Source organism: Aythya marila (assembly GCF_965140915.1).
Source record: "Aythya marila genome assembly, chromosome: 3".
Taxonomy (NCBI): Eukaryota; Metazoa; Chordata; class Aves; order Anseriformes; family Anatidae; genus Aythya; species Aythya marila.
Genome location: NC_139044.1, coordinates 77,490,045 through 77,505,446, shown reverse-complemented (window position 1 = coordinate 77,505,446; position 15,402 = coordinate 77,490,045). Strand labels below are relative to the sequence as shown.

The 15,402-nt window shown below is 35.4% G+C and overlaps 1 protein-coding gene across 16 annotated transcripts in view; it reads left to right on the top strand.

Moving 5' to 3' along the window:
• The window catches only part of TRDN (triadin), a 246,932-nt gene that overhangs the window by 208,301 nt on the left and 23,229 nt on the right, over nt 1-15,402 (top strand). For 14 of the 16 annotated variants that reach the window (XM_082757682.1, XM_082757677.1, XM_082757685.1 and 11 more), the window contains 8 exons: nt 3,276-3,320; nt 4,877-4,894; nt 7,354-7,401; nt 8,340-8,360; nt 12,474-12,500; nt 13,558-13,593; nt 13,809-13,853; nt 14,716-14,763. In XM_082757682.1, coding sequence (XP_082613808.1) covers nt 3,276-3,320; nt 4,877-4,894; nt 7,354-7,401; nt 8,340-8,360; nt 12,474-12,500; nt 13,558-13,593; nt 13,809-13,853; nt 14,716-14,763 — 288 coding nt within the window. The remainder of the gene's footprint in view (nt 1-3,275; nt 3,321-4,876; nt 4,895-7,353; nt 7,402-8,339; nt 8,361-12,473; nt 12,501-13,557; nt 13,594-13,808; nt 13,854-14,715; nt 14,764-15,402) is intronic. The other 2 variants (XM_082757680.1, XM_082757674.1) reach the window with 2 other exon arrangements.

Here is a 15,402-nt window from a genome sequence, read left to right as displayed (position 1 = left end):
AGAAAATATATTGATCCTGTAGAGAAATTTAAAAAGGGGTTGGAGGTGGGGGGTTGCAAGTTCTTTCCTGTTGTAATTCTTCTGAAACTGCCTGAAATACACAGAGTAATGTTTACAGCTTTATACTTTCTCTATTTAAATTAAATACATCAAAACAAAAATGAATATTAATGCCAGTAGTGCTGCAAAACTAGTGCTCTGCAGAGGAAAGAAATTCTCTCCAATTAAATATTTCAGGACTGTAAATTTTGGTCATATTTAAAATCAGAACAAGATCTGAATTTTTCAGAAATATCCACAAAAAATAGATAGTGGATTTTTTGTAGCTTTATGAAGTCATCGATTTACTTATTTGATTACTTATTTGCTGTATTCCTCATAATATACTAAATATAAAAAGTAAAAGAGATATAAAACCATATTATAAAATGAAAACATGAAGTATTTCTTCTTATCTTGTCACAATGCTATGTATCATTCACATCAGACATGTTTTGTTGTTGTTGTTTTCACTGCTTTTCTCCATACAGAAATTTCAGTGAACTGAAACGATTTTGTGAAATCTCCTGACCTCTTGAAGTGTGTTCCCTTGTAGAGCGTTCTTAAGTTTTGCTGATGTCTTCAGTCTTTCTTCTGGTTACAACTAATTGCTAGGCACTTAGACAAAAAGTTATAAAGTCACCTCCTGTAGATTTGCCAGGAGAAGATAAGCTGCAGCCTTCAGGGTGTTCTCCAGTGGAATCAGTAGATCAATGGTTACTGTACAGTTAAGCTGCAGAATAGGTAGGTGAGAGAATACTGGAGAATTATTGTGTTTATTTCCAGATGAATGCAAGTCCTCAGGTCTGTTCAAGGTACTCTGTTTTCAGAAATTAATTTGTTTTGAAAAGAAACTCACTCCCTTACTTTTAAATGGATCAGACTTACCATCCACTCAATGACTTGTTTGGTTGACTTCTAGAGGTACAAAGCAAGCATTGATGTAAATTCTCACCAGAATTAGAGAAAGCAAGAATATCCTATTTAGTGTTGAAAAAGAAAGAAAGAGAAGACATGAACTTGTCGAGTTTACTTCTCATTAATCCAGCGGATATTACAGGGCCTATGTTTAAGTTAGCAGTCTTTGGGAGTTTTTTGTTGTTGTTTATTGGTATATGGAAATCTTAATATCCCAGTCTAAATTAGTGAAATGCATTGCTAATATGTTAAAGCTCATCTAAGAGCAGAAAGGAGTACTTTATCTCAGTAAGTTGCATTTTCAAGCTGCTGCTTGTGCTATAACATTTCTACTTTCACAGACAGCCATGAAACAGAGATGAGATTTTTTAATTCACTGTTCTCATAAGAAGTTGACAATAATGATAGCTGAGTAAGGAGAAAAAAAGCCCTTAACTTAATATGAGTGAAGAGAAATTAAATCACCACCTACCAAATGACAACTGTAAAGCATAGTGATGCAGAGCTATATTTTGTTTCCAAAGAATAGAAAAGATCAATATAAATGGAGCTTTATCCCTCTCTGCATTTTTCCCCCAGCGGTACCGATTTCCTACCAAAAACAAAGCAAAATAATTAATTAATTAATTAATTAAAATCATTGCTGTATGTTTTTGGGTTCACATGTGCACTGTTGCTTTGCTTCATGCTGCAATGTTATGGATGAAAAAACACAGACTGTGCAGCAACAAGACTGTTTCTCTGTCTATTGCCTTATGATAAATGTCTTTTTAGTTCTGTTTGGCAAGTGTATACCTCTGGGAATCTGAGAGCTAGGTTACAAAGAAATGGGCACAAAGAGATGAACCTACTCTCTGCCCTCAGGAAAAAAAAAAAAAAAAACTGGAAGTTACATGCTAAATTCAAATGAAATGTCATGTATGTTGAGGCCACTCAACATATTTCCAACTACCATCCCCTCCCCTGTGCCTCCCCTCTGTTATCTCATTTAAGAACATCTGGCTGACAGGCTGGAAATACAGCAGCCAAGTAGTTCTGTGCATGCACAGGCAGATTACCCAGGAGTATTTCTAGTCAAGTAGCACTCAGATTAGTTGAATGGCTTCAGGGGACAAGATATCCCTACCTAACCTGACCTTCACTCAGTTTGTGTCATATGATGCCTGGCAGAGGTCTTGAGGGAAAGGAATGTTTCAGAGGCATGCGGCTGTAAACTGCTTCCATTGGTGAGAGGAAAAGGAAACACATTCCGAATATGTCTGAACAGTATTTAAAATGAAAAGCAGTGATATGTGTGAATGTGGAAAAGTAGGGGTTAGGAGATAAGTTTGAATTCAGGTATGGGAAAAGAGAAAATGGGAGATGAGCTATGAAAATATTGGGAAAATAGGAAAGTTCAAGTCAACCGAACTGGCAGAGTAAAGATCTGAAAAAAAAATATGTTGCAGTTCCCATCTGACTGGGCCAGTCAGTCTGACCAGTGTCTTTAGACAAGGCCCTGCCTCACCAGGATGTGAAGCCCTGCCTGTGCCTCTGCCTGAAGTTTCATCCCCAGCCTTCCTGGAGGAGAGGCAGCTCAGGTCTGGTGGCTGAGGCTGACGTAGTCCATGTCCTCTGGACCATATGAACTGTGCTGAGCACAGCCAGGGGCATCTCACCAGCATGTGGACTTGGACAGCCTTTCTCATGATATTAGCAGAAGCTCAGAGCTTGTCTAAGGTTTTGTGACAGATATCCAGCTGGGTCTATCTAGGTAAGCTAGTCCAGTAGCATGTGTCATGATCTGGCATTTAAACTGATGCTGCCCTGTGTGGATGTGCCTGTGCAAGTCAGCATGTGCCTGGGGGTCTCCATACCTTTCTCGTGTTCAGACTATATAAATGTATAAATTCATAGATATTTGTGGCTAGGCAATGTCTGAGCTTTCAGGGTCATACAATACTAAATTGTTGAATTTAGACACTTTAGCAGGGTGAGGTCCACAAAGTTATAATACTTGTATTATTAAAAAAAACAGTTTCCACCTGAGTACGTATCTGAAAGACACAACCAGGTATGTGACTGTTTTCGGGTAGTTGAGACATTAGCCACAGTAATTTATTTTTCCATGGTGTATGATCTCACCATGCAGCCAGAACTCATAATGTATACATGCTGTTTTACAGTGCTACAATGGAGTAGTGATGCTAATGGCATGTATTTATTTTGTCACTGTGAATCATATGTACAATATCATGTTTAGAAATATTTTTCCAGTTATATCTACCTATTCTAACACAGCATGAATTTCTAATTTTAATGTGGCTTTCACAATACAGAGGAGAAAATTAAACAACCAAAGACAGCTCCCACTGAGAAGTCAGGTAGGAACAAGTCATTCTTTCCTGATTTATGGGGGGGGGGGGGGGGGGGGTGTTAAACACTGTTCAGATTTTTCTGATATAGTATATTTGCATAACAATCAGTTGTTATGGTATTCTGAAATATGTGATTGAAAACATGTTCTTAGAGAAAATCAAGCACACTGGCAACTGCAGATGCAGTCTTTCCAATGACAAAGCCAGGTCAAGGTGTTTCAGCTCTTGGCTGCTTGTTCCAGTCTCTGAGCTGGGGCAATGAAATGGTGTGGAACTGTAACTCAGATCTCTGAAATGATCCCCAGTGGTTGTTTTTTTTGTTTTCTTTTGTTTAAGCTCAGAACTTTCCAGTGACTCAATTTACAGCACAGAGAACAGTGCACAAGTAGGGAGTGGTGGAGGAGGATGAAGCACTAGCTTGATCAGGGACTTGGATGGATCTTAAACTGGCTTTCTCATGGGGAAAGTGTTTTTGGAACTAACCCAAGGTCTTTGGGACCTTGTACATTTTGTGATAATAATGGTTCAAATAATGTTGACTGTTATAGAAGCCCTGAAGAGTCATCAAGGAATTAGAACAGTCTCATCATCACCAACAGGTTACACAAAGCTTTTTTGAAAGCTTTTTCTAGATATCAGCCTCTTGATTTCTACTTGGAGTAGCCTTTATCCAAACATAGAATGAAAGATTGCCAAATCTTGGACAATTATGCCAAATCAACAGATTCTTATTTGATATGATGATGATGGGGGTGTTGGTGATTATGAATATTTTCAATAAAATAAAATAAAATGCTGTTTTGTATTAAACTGAATAGTGCCATTTGCTGTCTCATTTCTATTCTTATTTGGTATGTGATTTTCCTGTTTTCCTTCTCTTCAGTATCAGAATAGGTACAGTACAGAATAGTATGATTCTATCTCTAACTGTGAATATTTATATAATTTGTTGGTTATACTGCTTTCTATAAGCACATGATACTCACATGATAATCTATCAATTTACTATAAAGTGATGTTTTACAGCACTGTTTAACCAGGAAAAATAGTTTTGATAATTTTTTTCTAGTCATAAACTGCTAGGCAGTCAAGAAACTTGTTCAAAACCATATAAGTTATGTTTCTGGTAATAAAGCAATTGCTGTAAAATTAATTTTTGAATTTTTAACAAGCTAGACATTAGTGATAGGCAAACAAGTTAGGAGAATGATGAAATTGCATCTTTGAATCTATTGGTTTTTCACACCTACATTCACAATTATTTTTAGGGTCAGCTAGGTTTTACTTTTAGTTTTTGAGATAAATGGTTTTGGAACACACAAATGCATAAATGTTAAAAGACAGGATACTGCATTATTTCAGCAGGAGCAGATAGTTAGGAGGACTTGCAAAGGTCTAAACATGTTAAGAAATATCTGCTTTGGGGGTCTGGAATGTTGTATATATTTGAGTGACAGAAGCTAATAACAAATAAGAACTGAACTAAATAAAATATTTTAATATGAAAAAAAAATCTTTTTTGTATCTAAATATTATAATTTACCTTCTTTTGTCTTCTGTAGCCCAGGCAAAACCAGCAAGTATGTGGTACCTACCTTGATCAGAAAAAATCCTGTAACATAACTGTGTGATTTTTTTTGAACTTAATGTATGGACTTAATATGAACTTAATATATTTGCTTAAAACTACAGTGTATGTATCCCTATGCCTTACATTATTTTCATTTAACATACTGTCTTGTCACTACTATTTAATAGGCTATTTAACATAACCAATTGCTTCAGTATAGGAGTCAACTTATTCTGCAGTTCCCCTATCACAAGACTCAACAAAGATTTAATACAGGAGTGACAGACTTTCAAAATATCACTATTAAGAATTAGTTGTGTTGAATGAATACTCAAGCTGAATTAAAAAAAAAAAAAAAAAAAAAAAACTTTTTTTTTCCTAATCACAGAATTTCTAGGTTGGAAGAGACCCCAAGATCATCAAGTCCAACCTCTGACCTAACACTAACAAGTCCTCCACTAAACCATATCACTAAGTTCAACATCAAAACATATTTTAAAGACGTCCAGGGATGGTGACTCCACCACTTTCCTGGGCAGCCCATTCCAATGCCTAACAACCCTCTCAGTAAAGAAGTTCTTCCTAATATCCAACATAAACCTCCCCTGGCACAACTTTAGCCCATTCCCCCTCGTCCTGTCACCAGGCACATGGGAGAACAGACCAACCCCCACCTCGCTACAGCCTCCTTTAAGGTATCTGTAGAGAGCAATAAGGTCGCCCCTGAGCCTCCTTTTCTCCGGGCTGAACAAGCCCAGCTCCCTCAGCCGCTCCTCGTAGGACTTGTTCTCCAGACCCCTCACCAGCTTCGTCGCCCTTCTCTCGACTCTTTTGAGTACCTCGATGTCCTTCTTGTAGCGAGGGGCCCAAAACTGAACACAGTACTCAAGGTGTGGCCTCACCAGAGCCGAGTACAGGGGAACAATCACTTCCCTAGACCTTCCCTAGACCTTCCCTAGGTATCAATCATATTAATATTTTTAATGTAGCTGCATCTAGCATTTTTCTCAGTCAAGAAGAATGAGAAGAGTCCAAACATTAACATACCACGCAGTCTGTAGCTTCCTATATTTATGTAACTACCTTCAGCATACAAAGATAAACTGAAAAATAATAATAAATAAATAAATAAATAAATAAATAAATAAATAAATAAATAAAACTCAGTTCAGTCCCCATACAGTTCCACCACCAAGAAAAAAACAGATGTGGGAAAAAAATATAACTCTCCGAAGATGCAAGTTTTAATTCACACCTCAAAAAACTGTTTCTTATTTGAAATTCACTGTTATGTCTTCATCTCAGCGTTACTTGGAATATATCTTCACCTGAAATTGCTGTTGCTAGATGTTCAATTATTCATCAAATGGCAGAAGGGTTGAGGCATATTGCCCTTTTTTCAGGGGCTACTTACATGGTAAACATTTTCCATGTTATAACCCCCTTTGCATCCTTCTCGTTGCTCAAAAAATAACTGATATACAGACTTTTAGCTGTGGGGGACATTGCCTGTAAACAAGGCTGGCATAGCTGTCCATTGATTCTTCAGCTCTAAAATGTATTGTGGTCCCTATTTGCATGCATTTGGCATAGCTGCTACTATGCTATGAAGTCTGTTCTGATGGTGTTTTGTTTGTTTGTTTGTTTTAATGTATTATTATTTTCAATTCCTTTTAAGCAGTTGTGTCTTTGGTATAAATTATATAGTGCTATTGCTAGATAGACCTCTTTTTTTTTTTTTTTTTTTTTTTTTTTTTTAACAAAGATTTTCATCTTTTCTATTTCCAATAACCCCAATAACCTAAAATAAAGTCTCAACATTTCCTGTAATAATTATGAAATTGAAAAGCATGAGAGGGGCTCAGGGGGAAGGGAGTGGTACATGGCCTGCAAAGCTGTGCTAGTTCTCTTATTTTCCACAGCGAGATACAATTTATCCATGCAAAATAGAATGTCTTCAAGGCTTTGGGAATTCAGCTCAAGTATGTCTGACTCAACATAAAGGTCAAATGAATGGTTGCTGAGTTTGCTTTGTACTCTCCTTTCAAATAACATAAATGGAAGGTGGTTATAAATTACATTTCAGAAATTGAGGAGAATCTCTATTAACTGACTTCTTTAATACTTTCATATAACTGTTACTAGCATTAATTGCAGCCATATATGCAAAGCTTTGTGCGATACTACTGAGTTTCACTGTTTTGATGCAGGTCCCTTAGAAGATAATCTGTTAGCAACTAAACATTTGTCTTTTTTTTTTTTTTCCTTTTTTTTTTTTCCAAATTGCATGAATCAATAGAAAATTAATGTTTATTCCTGATATAAAGTGTAAAATTTCATGTAAAATATACATGTGATCCTTCCTAGTTAAAAAAAAAAAAAGTAAAAAAAAAAAGTAAAAAAAAAAAGAGACATACAAAACAAAGCTTAGAAACATAGTAATTTTGTTATGATGTTTCCTTTGTCTAGAGCATGAAACAATCAAGCATGAAAAGGATGTTCCAACTACAAAACCAGGTAGGCACTCCTGCATTTTATGCATACACTACTTTTGAAAGTGTTATTTAAACAAACAGTAAAATTCTATTGCATATGACAAATGTCAGAATGAACAAAATCATGGTCTTGTGAGGTATTTTGCAGTATCAAACTTCCTTGACATGTCATACCATAGCTAAGGTAGCACAGTACGTATTTACAATGCCCTTTGTCATTTTCTGAATATATATATATATATATATATCAAAGGTTAAATTTCTGTTTCTGCAACTCCATTGACATTAAATAAGTTATGCCAGCAAATAATCTGAACTATTATCCTAAGGTGTTTATTTTAAATTGAATCATTTTCCTATTTTTTTTTGTTGGTATCTGTATTTATATGGACTTCACAGCCTTCCTGCATGAGTCAATTTCTCAGGATCAGCAGCAGTTTAATTCTCCTCCATAGCAAGGTGTTATATATACTCTATTCAGATCTTGACTCAGCAATAGTTTATGATAAGTAGTTTATAATAAGTGTAGTTTATGATAAGTGTAGTTTATGATAAGTGTCTCTGCATATCATAATTCCTATGCAGTGTCTCTTGTACAAGATAGAACAAAATTGCTGCAGTTATAGGAAGCAGCATAGTTCAATTTCACTGTGAATCAGTTACAGGTTTAACAAATCTCCACTCTTCTCGGTGAAAGAAAGCAAGTAAAGAATTAAAATTTTTATTGTTAGTATTATTCATCCTTAACTCTAGTACAACTGTTATGATGTGTTGAGAAAAACATCCCTACTGTTATTATGTCATTAGATTGTTATTAATTATATTAAGATTACTAAATATGTTTTGATATATGGTAAATAAACAAAGACAAATAAACAAATAAAGCCATTCTTCACCATAGAAGCATTCAGCTATATTTCACTGTTCTTACTATTTTTCTTTCCTCTTTTTTCTTCCCAGTCAAACTGAAAACAACTGCAAGTATGTGTCATGTCATGTCTATGGAACGTAAACCTGCTTTTCAGATGCATGTTGTCTCAATTCACATTTCTGTAATTTTGTCATGTTATTTCATGTCATGTTATAATGGTATTTCCTTGCTTTCCTTTCCATACTACAGGTACTCTTAGATTGTACTCAGTCTGCTAAGTAACAGCTGAACACATCGAAGCTACACACATTTGTAATTTAATGCTGTGAAGCTGCAACTCTCAAATTCTGAAAAATTTGCTGTTTATAAAAGTAAAGGAAATTCTGCTACTAGCATAATTGATGCTCTGTTGATTTTAGATGAGTGTAGAAACATCACTTATCTTTTTGTAAATATATCATTTATTAAAAATATCAAAATGGCATGCAGTGTAACTGAATTAGACAATATTTTCGGGATTTACTTTACTGTTTGGAAATGACTTATTTAACGAACTTATTTATTTTGTCCTTGTTTTAATACATTTTATATTTAATTTTTAAAAATGAAAGAGGAGAAAAGAGTATTTGGAGGAATTTCTTGCATAATAAAATAATATAGGATAATGTCCTTGTAAAGATCAATAATACTTCTGAGTGGCTAAAGACTGAGATCAATGTTTATTTTAGCAAGTAATTATGATCAGATAAGAATCAGAAGGGCAGTGTTTACATTTAACTCTGATTTGTTAACAGGTTGAAATATAGATCTTCATAGATAATTAGTTAGAGTCTCTTTAAGAGAGGAACTTTGATTTATTTCTTGATTTGTGCCTGGCACATCAAGACCAAATCATGTGTTATTCTGCTGCAAAGTAATCTATAAAGAGTACCCAAAACTAAGATCAAGCCCCATAAGGCACACACGTCTTCCTGCTTCATGTCAGAAGCTGACAGCATGGCAAGGCAAGCTACTTCCATTAAGCTTCCTAAATTAATCTCCCAGGTTATGTACTGTAGGTTAGACAAGATGAATACCTGCTCTTAAGCACCTGTCAAAAGACACAGTGCTGTTCTGAATCCCAGCTCCAAAAGGAAAGGGAGAACATGAAGCATCTGAAACGTGCCTTCACTGAAGGATCTTCTGCAATCCTGAACTGTAGTGTTGAGTTTTCAAGTCCCCATTGCAAAACTATTATTTCCCATGAAGCTGCTGGTGTTGTGGGTTTTTGGTTTGCTTTGTTTTAATTTTTGCCAATATGTTAGGTAATTTTTTCCTCTCTTTGATTCCATTATTCATATTTGTTCAGTCTTTTGTTCACTGGATCTGTTCACTGACGTCATATGTCTTCTGCACTGATTTATCTGAGACCCACTGACGGCCCTCTTTTCTATTAGAGAATCTTCAAAGATTTAAGTGACTAAGCCCTCTTTTCTATTAGAGAATCTTCAAAGATTTAAGTGGCTAATACCTCATTCTTTCTGCAATAAGGGTCATTTTACTCCATATCACTGTCCACAATGTTTTTATATCAAGAGCTATAGTACCCTGACATATTGTCCATATAAGGGAGAGCCAAGATATTTTCTCCTGACCTTTGCAGAGGGAAATTTGTACCACAGTCTTGAACTTATATTCTGATGCTTGAAATGATTATAAAGGTTAACAGTACCTTTAGAAAAAAAAGAGAGAGAGAGAAGGAAAGAGAAAAAAAAAATGTTTCAAGCAGACCCATAATCATACACAAAAGTAATTCCACTTATACTGCCTATTCTGAACTAACCATCCTTGAACAGATCTAGTTCAAGATTTTAAGCATCAGTGCTATCTATTTTAAACTACTTTCTTTCCACTTCAAGAAGAGTTGGACCATTGCTCTCTTTGTTTCTAAAGTTGTTTAGCTTTGCTTCATATATTTCTCAGCCAGGTGTACTGTATGCTTGCAATAATGTAAAGATAGTTATTATGTGAACACAGCATGAACATATTTTGTCATGGACACAGAATACTCACTGACTTTGTAGTTTCAGTCAAGTAGGACTGTAAAATAAATTCATACTTTCATCCTGGGCCAAATTTATTCAATCATTATACCCCGTGAAATCTTATTGTAGAAGTAAATGGAGTTTAAATTGGTAGAGTTTGTATCATTAAATGAGAGAAAAGCTATAAACAGAAATACAAGGTTGAGTCTGAATAGTCCCCACATTAACACCAAATACATTTTTATAGTAGTTTGTGAATAGCATGAATGAATTAGTAAATTGAGTGAATTAGTAAATGATCATATTTCCATTATTTCTGTTTTATCACACATGAGAGTCTTTGACAGCAATTGATCCTATATCAGATTTGAATTTTTAATAAAACTTATAATATGATCCCTGTACACTCGCTAAAAACTCTCAAATTCTGAGAAGTTACCTTGATCAGAGGACAAAACTGGTGGCATTTCTTACTTATGCAAGAATACCAAAATTTATATGACAGCGCAATCAACAGAAAAACCATGCAAGCTGATATTTTAATAAAAGTCTCTGCATTGGCCAAACTCTGTTCCTATTTAGTTCTGTAACAAATTTCATGATTGGGGCTGATGTTTCCCAAAGACATGAGAGTAAGTGGGAGCTTCTTGAAGTGATGGGAGGAGAAAATGTCCTCTATACTGTATACACCAGAGGGTCAAACTAACATTTTAGGTGATCAGTCCTCTAGTACGTTGCTGTCTAAGGGAATCATTAATCCCAAGTTAGGATATACGCATGGCCAGGCCATGTAAAGACAGTGACCAATCCTTAAAATAGGATCTACAGGAGGTAGACAGTAATAATTTGAATGTAAGTATTAGAAGATGCAGACAAAACTTAGCCTCTCCAGGTCCCTCAGAGTTAGGCAACCACTCAGTTAAGGAGTCAGAGCATGAATGCCTTTCTCACTTTTGGTAACTCAGGCAAATTTTTTTTTTTCTTTTGAAAATGAGAAGAGAGATTAATCTACTACTCAGGATGCTGCAATGTATTAGTTTTCAGCAGTAGTGGGCATGACCATAAGGATAACTGTAAATATTAAAGGACTTAAGCATGTTAGCATTTAATAGCAGAAAAACTAGCCTTTGCTGAATTGCTGTTGTGCTTTTCTTGAGCACTTGACATTTATGAGTCTCCTTATGAACCAAGCCCTGAGTAAAAGTCTCCTGGGGTTTGTTAGTGAAAACTATACTTAATTGTTCAGTCTTTCTGTTGAAAAAGCACTGACTTAAAGATTTTTCCTTGGTGTGGGTTCTCATCAGCTGTAGAACCTCACATTCATCCGAAGCCAAACCTCAGCAATGAACACCAATATAATTCAATCAAAGGAGTCCCTGGATTATTTTGTGAATATATTCAGTTATTATCCAGCTCTATGTTCTGCCTGGCTAGTGAGGCCAGTATTTCCTTACAATAACATTCTAAAATAAACTAGGACTAACAAAGTAGTGAGGGGTAAAAAAATCATGGATTCAATATCACAGTATAATTTATTCCTTTGATTTCAAAAAAAGTATGGATAGTTTATACCAGGGAATTTCTATACCACTGTGTTGATCAATTGTCATTAATTACTATGGGTATTATAATGGCACAGGAATATGCTTCTTTTGTACTAGGTACTGTGCAAACATGTAATCAAAAATTTTTCCAGTTTTTAAGAGCTTTTACTCTAAAAAGGCAAGGCAGACTGATGGTGCAGGAGAAAGTTATACAGAGGTGAATGCCATCTATTCAAGGTCAGTGTCAGTCTTTAGCTGAGAAGTGTGGATGATAAGCAAAAAAAGGTAACAATTAAACTAAATATATTTTTTGGAAAAGAGTATAGACAGCTATAACCTTGAATGCATGTTTAAAAATAACTCTATTTAAATATTCACTTGCCTGAAAGCTTTGATTGGCAGTGTTTGTGTTTGCAGGAACCATCACATGCTGGATTATAGTACTTCAAAGAGTAGGACTCAGCTTTCACTGTGAAATCTTGTGTACACACCCATTGTTAAGGCATATTTATTTTCAAATTAATATCTTGCAGAAAAATTGCAGATGAAAGAGGAAATCTATTTAAATGGTTACTTTCAAAAAAAAAAAAATGATACTAATCCTCATATTCTTTTCCTTCCCTCTTCATCTTCATTTCTGATTATTTTCATGAAGAGCCAACAGGTGAAATTCCAATAACAGGTAAATATCAAAATTCTCTGCTATGTCTTGTGGAAATATTTAATGAATATATCAGTACTGAAGAACACATAACATTCATCAGCAATGGACTATGCCAATGTAAACCAGAGCAGGTAAACTAAGAGTATTGCAGCTGCTCAGCTCTCTGCCAGTCAAAGACTGCTTTTATCAGCTGATTATTTTATCTTATTTTCACTGTTTATCTTCTGTAGCATGTTTTTGGTGAGCTAGACATAAGTGATCAGCACTGGGCAAGCTAATGTTAATCAGATAACACAGGCACCAGCAGACATTGAACAAAGCATTGTTATAACTACTTGGATCCTATGAAGTGAAAATGAACGTTTTGAAGGCAGCCTGCCAGTTTTCTGCTATGGTCAGTAGGGAATACTGAAATAGGCTCAGGCGCCTGCAGCAATACACATTACCTAATTTCAATCTGCCTCGTTGAATGGAGTCACTGACCAAACGTCTGTGTTTGGGGGCTAAGAATAAGGATGACAAAAAGAAAAGAAAAAAGTTCTAAGTGAATGTACAGTTTGAGAAAAGATAAATAAATCACACAAATCACAATCTGTTGATGTAGGGCTTCAGAATGGCCATATCTGGTAGTTCTAGTCCATCTACCTCCACATCCTGTTGTTTGTTTCAGACAATTGAGTTTACTGAGGGAAATATAGTAAAAAGCAGGCAGTAGGCAATGGGATCCTTCTGTGGTGCATTTTGGCAATGAACAGTTTGGCAGTTCTTGCACAAGTTAAGGAATTTCAGAATTCCAAAGTCTCTATCAGGAGTTTCCAAACTTCTCTACAAACAGCAATATTTGGTCTGTTTCCAAAGACTGTACAGAAAGCCCAGAACTGCTACTGCTACTGCCACTGGGGTAGCAGCCACAATTGTAACAAAGATGTATTGTATACATGCCATGAGACACATTTAGCTCAGTTATTATTCCAGGAAAATCCAGGAAGATTGGCTTTGTGCAATGTGCTTATTGTCGTAAACTCATATTTCTGATAACTGTCACTTAATGTTGTTTCCTTGCAAATCTTTCTAGCCCCGAAAAAAACAAAGACTTCTAAGGACAAAGAAGGTAGGCAGTTACTCTGTGTGTGCATGTATATGTAGAAGATCACAATAAAAATATTTTCAGAATACAATTTTATATGTATTTCTATATGAAATAACTCCTAAAAGATCTGCATTAATTTTCAAAGTATTTTACTTGAAAAGCCTAGGTAATGATCTATTAAGAATTCAGTCAATTTACCAACCTCGACCCATATTACCTTTATTTTTTCTTGATAGAAAAAACAACTGAGAAGAAACATCTGAAAGAAGAAAAACACAAAGGTAATACAATGATGAAAATCTTTGCAAACATTAGCTTTTTTTATGGGATTGGAAAGAGTGGCTTTGTTAGCATTTCTAAGTATATACAAGTACACCAAAATGGTGAAATTATGCATAAATCCCCAGTAATTGAATGTTTGATGGCTCTGACTGTCGGTGTCAAGGATTACAGCTGCACATCCAATCTAGCTGCAGTGCTACCCCACCTATGACCCCAAATCTGGCACATCGTTAGCAGGATCATCCACCACAATGTCCACTGTTGAATGGGTTATGAGTCCCCACCTGGTCTGTCACAGTGCTCCTTGGTGAGGTGGTACAAAGTTCATTTCCATAGTTTATGTGATGCTTTAGATAATGAGTTTCATACTGTAGAATAACTACATTAATAAGAGACACTTTGTATGGTGACTTTAGGGTCAGCTATATTCCTACTAACCCGTTGGACAAAGCACTGCCTTGATTGTACAGTAATATGCAAAGAAATGGTTTCTGCTACACCTCTGAAGATAAACAGTAGTAATATCAGACTGGTATGTTAATGGTCTAAGACAAAAATGTCCTCTCTACATTGGTTAAAGACAGTGAGTTTCTCACAGAAGTGCAGATTTGAAGCCAGACATGCACAAGTAAGTCCTCAAAAGCAACTACATGCTATGAATGTTGATACTTGTGTATGCCACTTGCTTATACCACTTGTATATAAATATTGTATACTGAAGTCCTGGAACTTCAAAGGACAACAGTTGCGTACTGGTGCACATTTATTAAACTCATCTCTAGAAGCGATTTGCTTCTATGGGGTTACTAGACATAAGGTTTCTGAAAGAGAAGATTAATTTATCAATGTTTCATTCTTTAGGTGTTCCACCAGTAAAAGAAGTTCCACGACATCACAACCTGACATCAGGTAAACAATTTTCCTTTTTTATTCTTTTTTTTTTTTTTTTTTTTTTTTGAAAGGAATTTTGTTTTCCTTTCCAATATCTTCATTTTATTATTGTCGTTGTTGCTGTGGCTGTTGCTGCTGTTGTTAGGGTTGTCACTCGTACAGTCTTTTCATATCTCATTCAAGTCAAGGGGACATGAATGATGTGAGGCAAGGCAAGAAAATCAAACTCATAAACATTCTTGTGGAGAATGTTGTGCTCAGATGGTATTGTTTTATCACCTTCCTAAACTCAGTTCATTATGTTATAAACCAAGTAGCATATAATTAATTTGACAGTGCATTATTTAAAATAAGCATATGCTCCTCATAGAAAATCTGTTCCATAACAAAACCATGTAAGAAGGAATATGTTCAGTTTATTTTCTCTCACAAAAATAAATATTGTCTCACCTCACTCAGGCCCTCATTCTCTCACAAAAAGATAAATAAGTGTAGGGAGTCTGAGGAGTACATCCCCCAACATTGCATTATCCATTAGCTCAATGTTTTTCCTAATTTATGATAAAATTAATATTCCTTGTATGTTTCATGCTAGACAAGGATGAAAGTCTTTAATCTCACCTGTGAGGTGTAACTGGTTTACCAACAAAATATGAA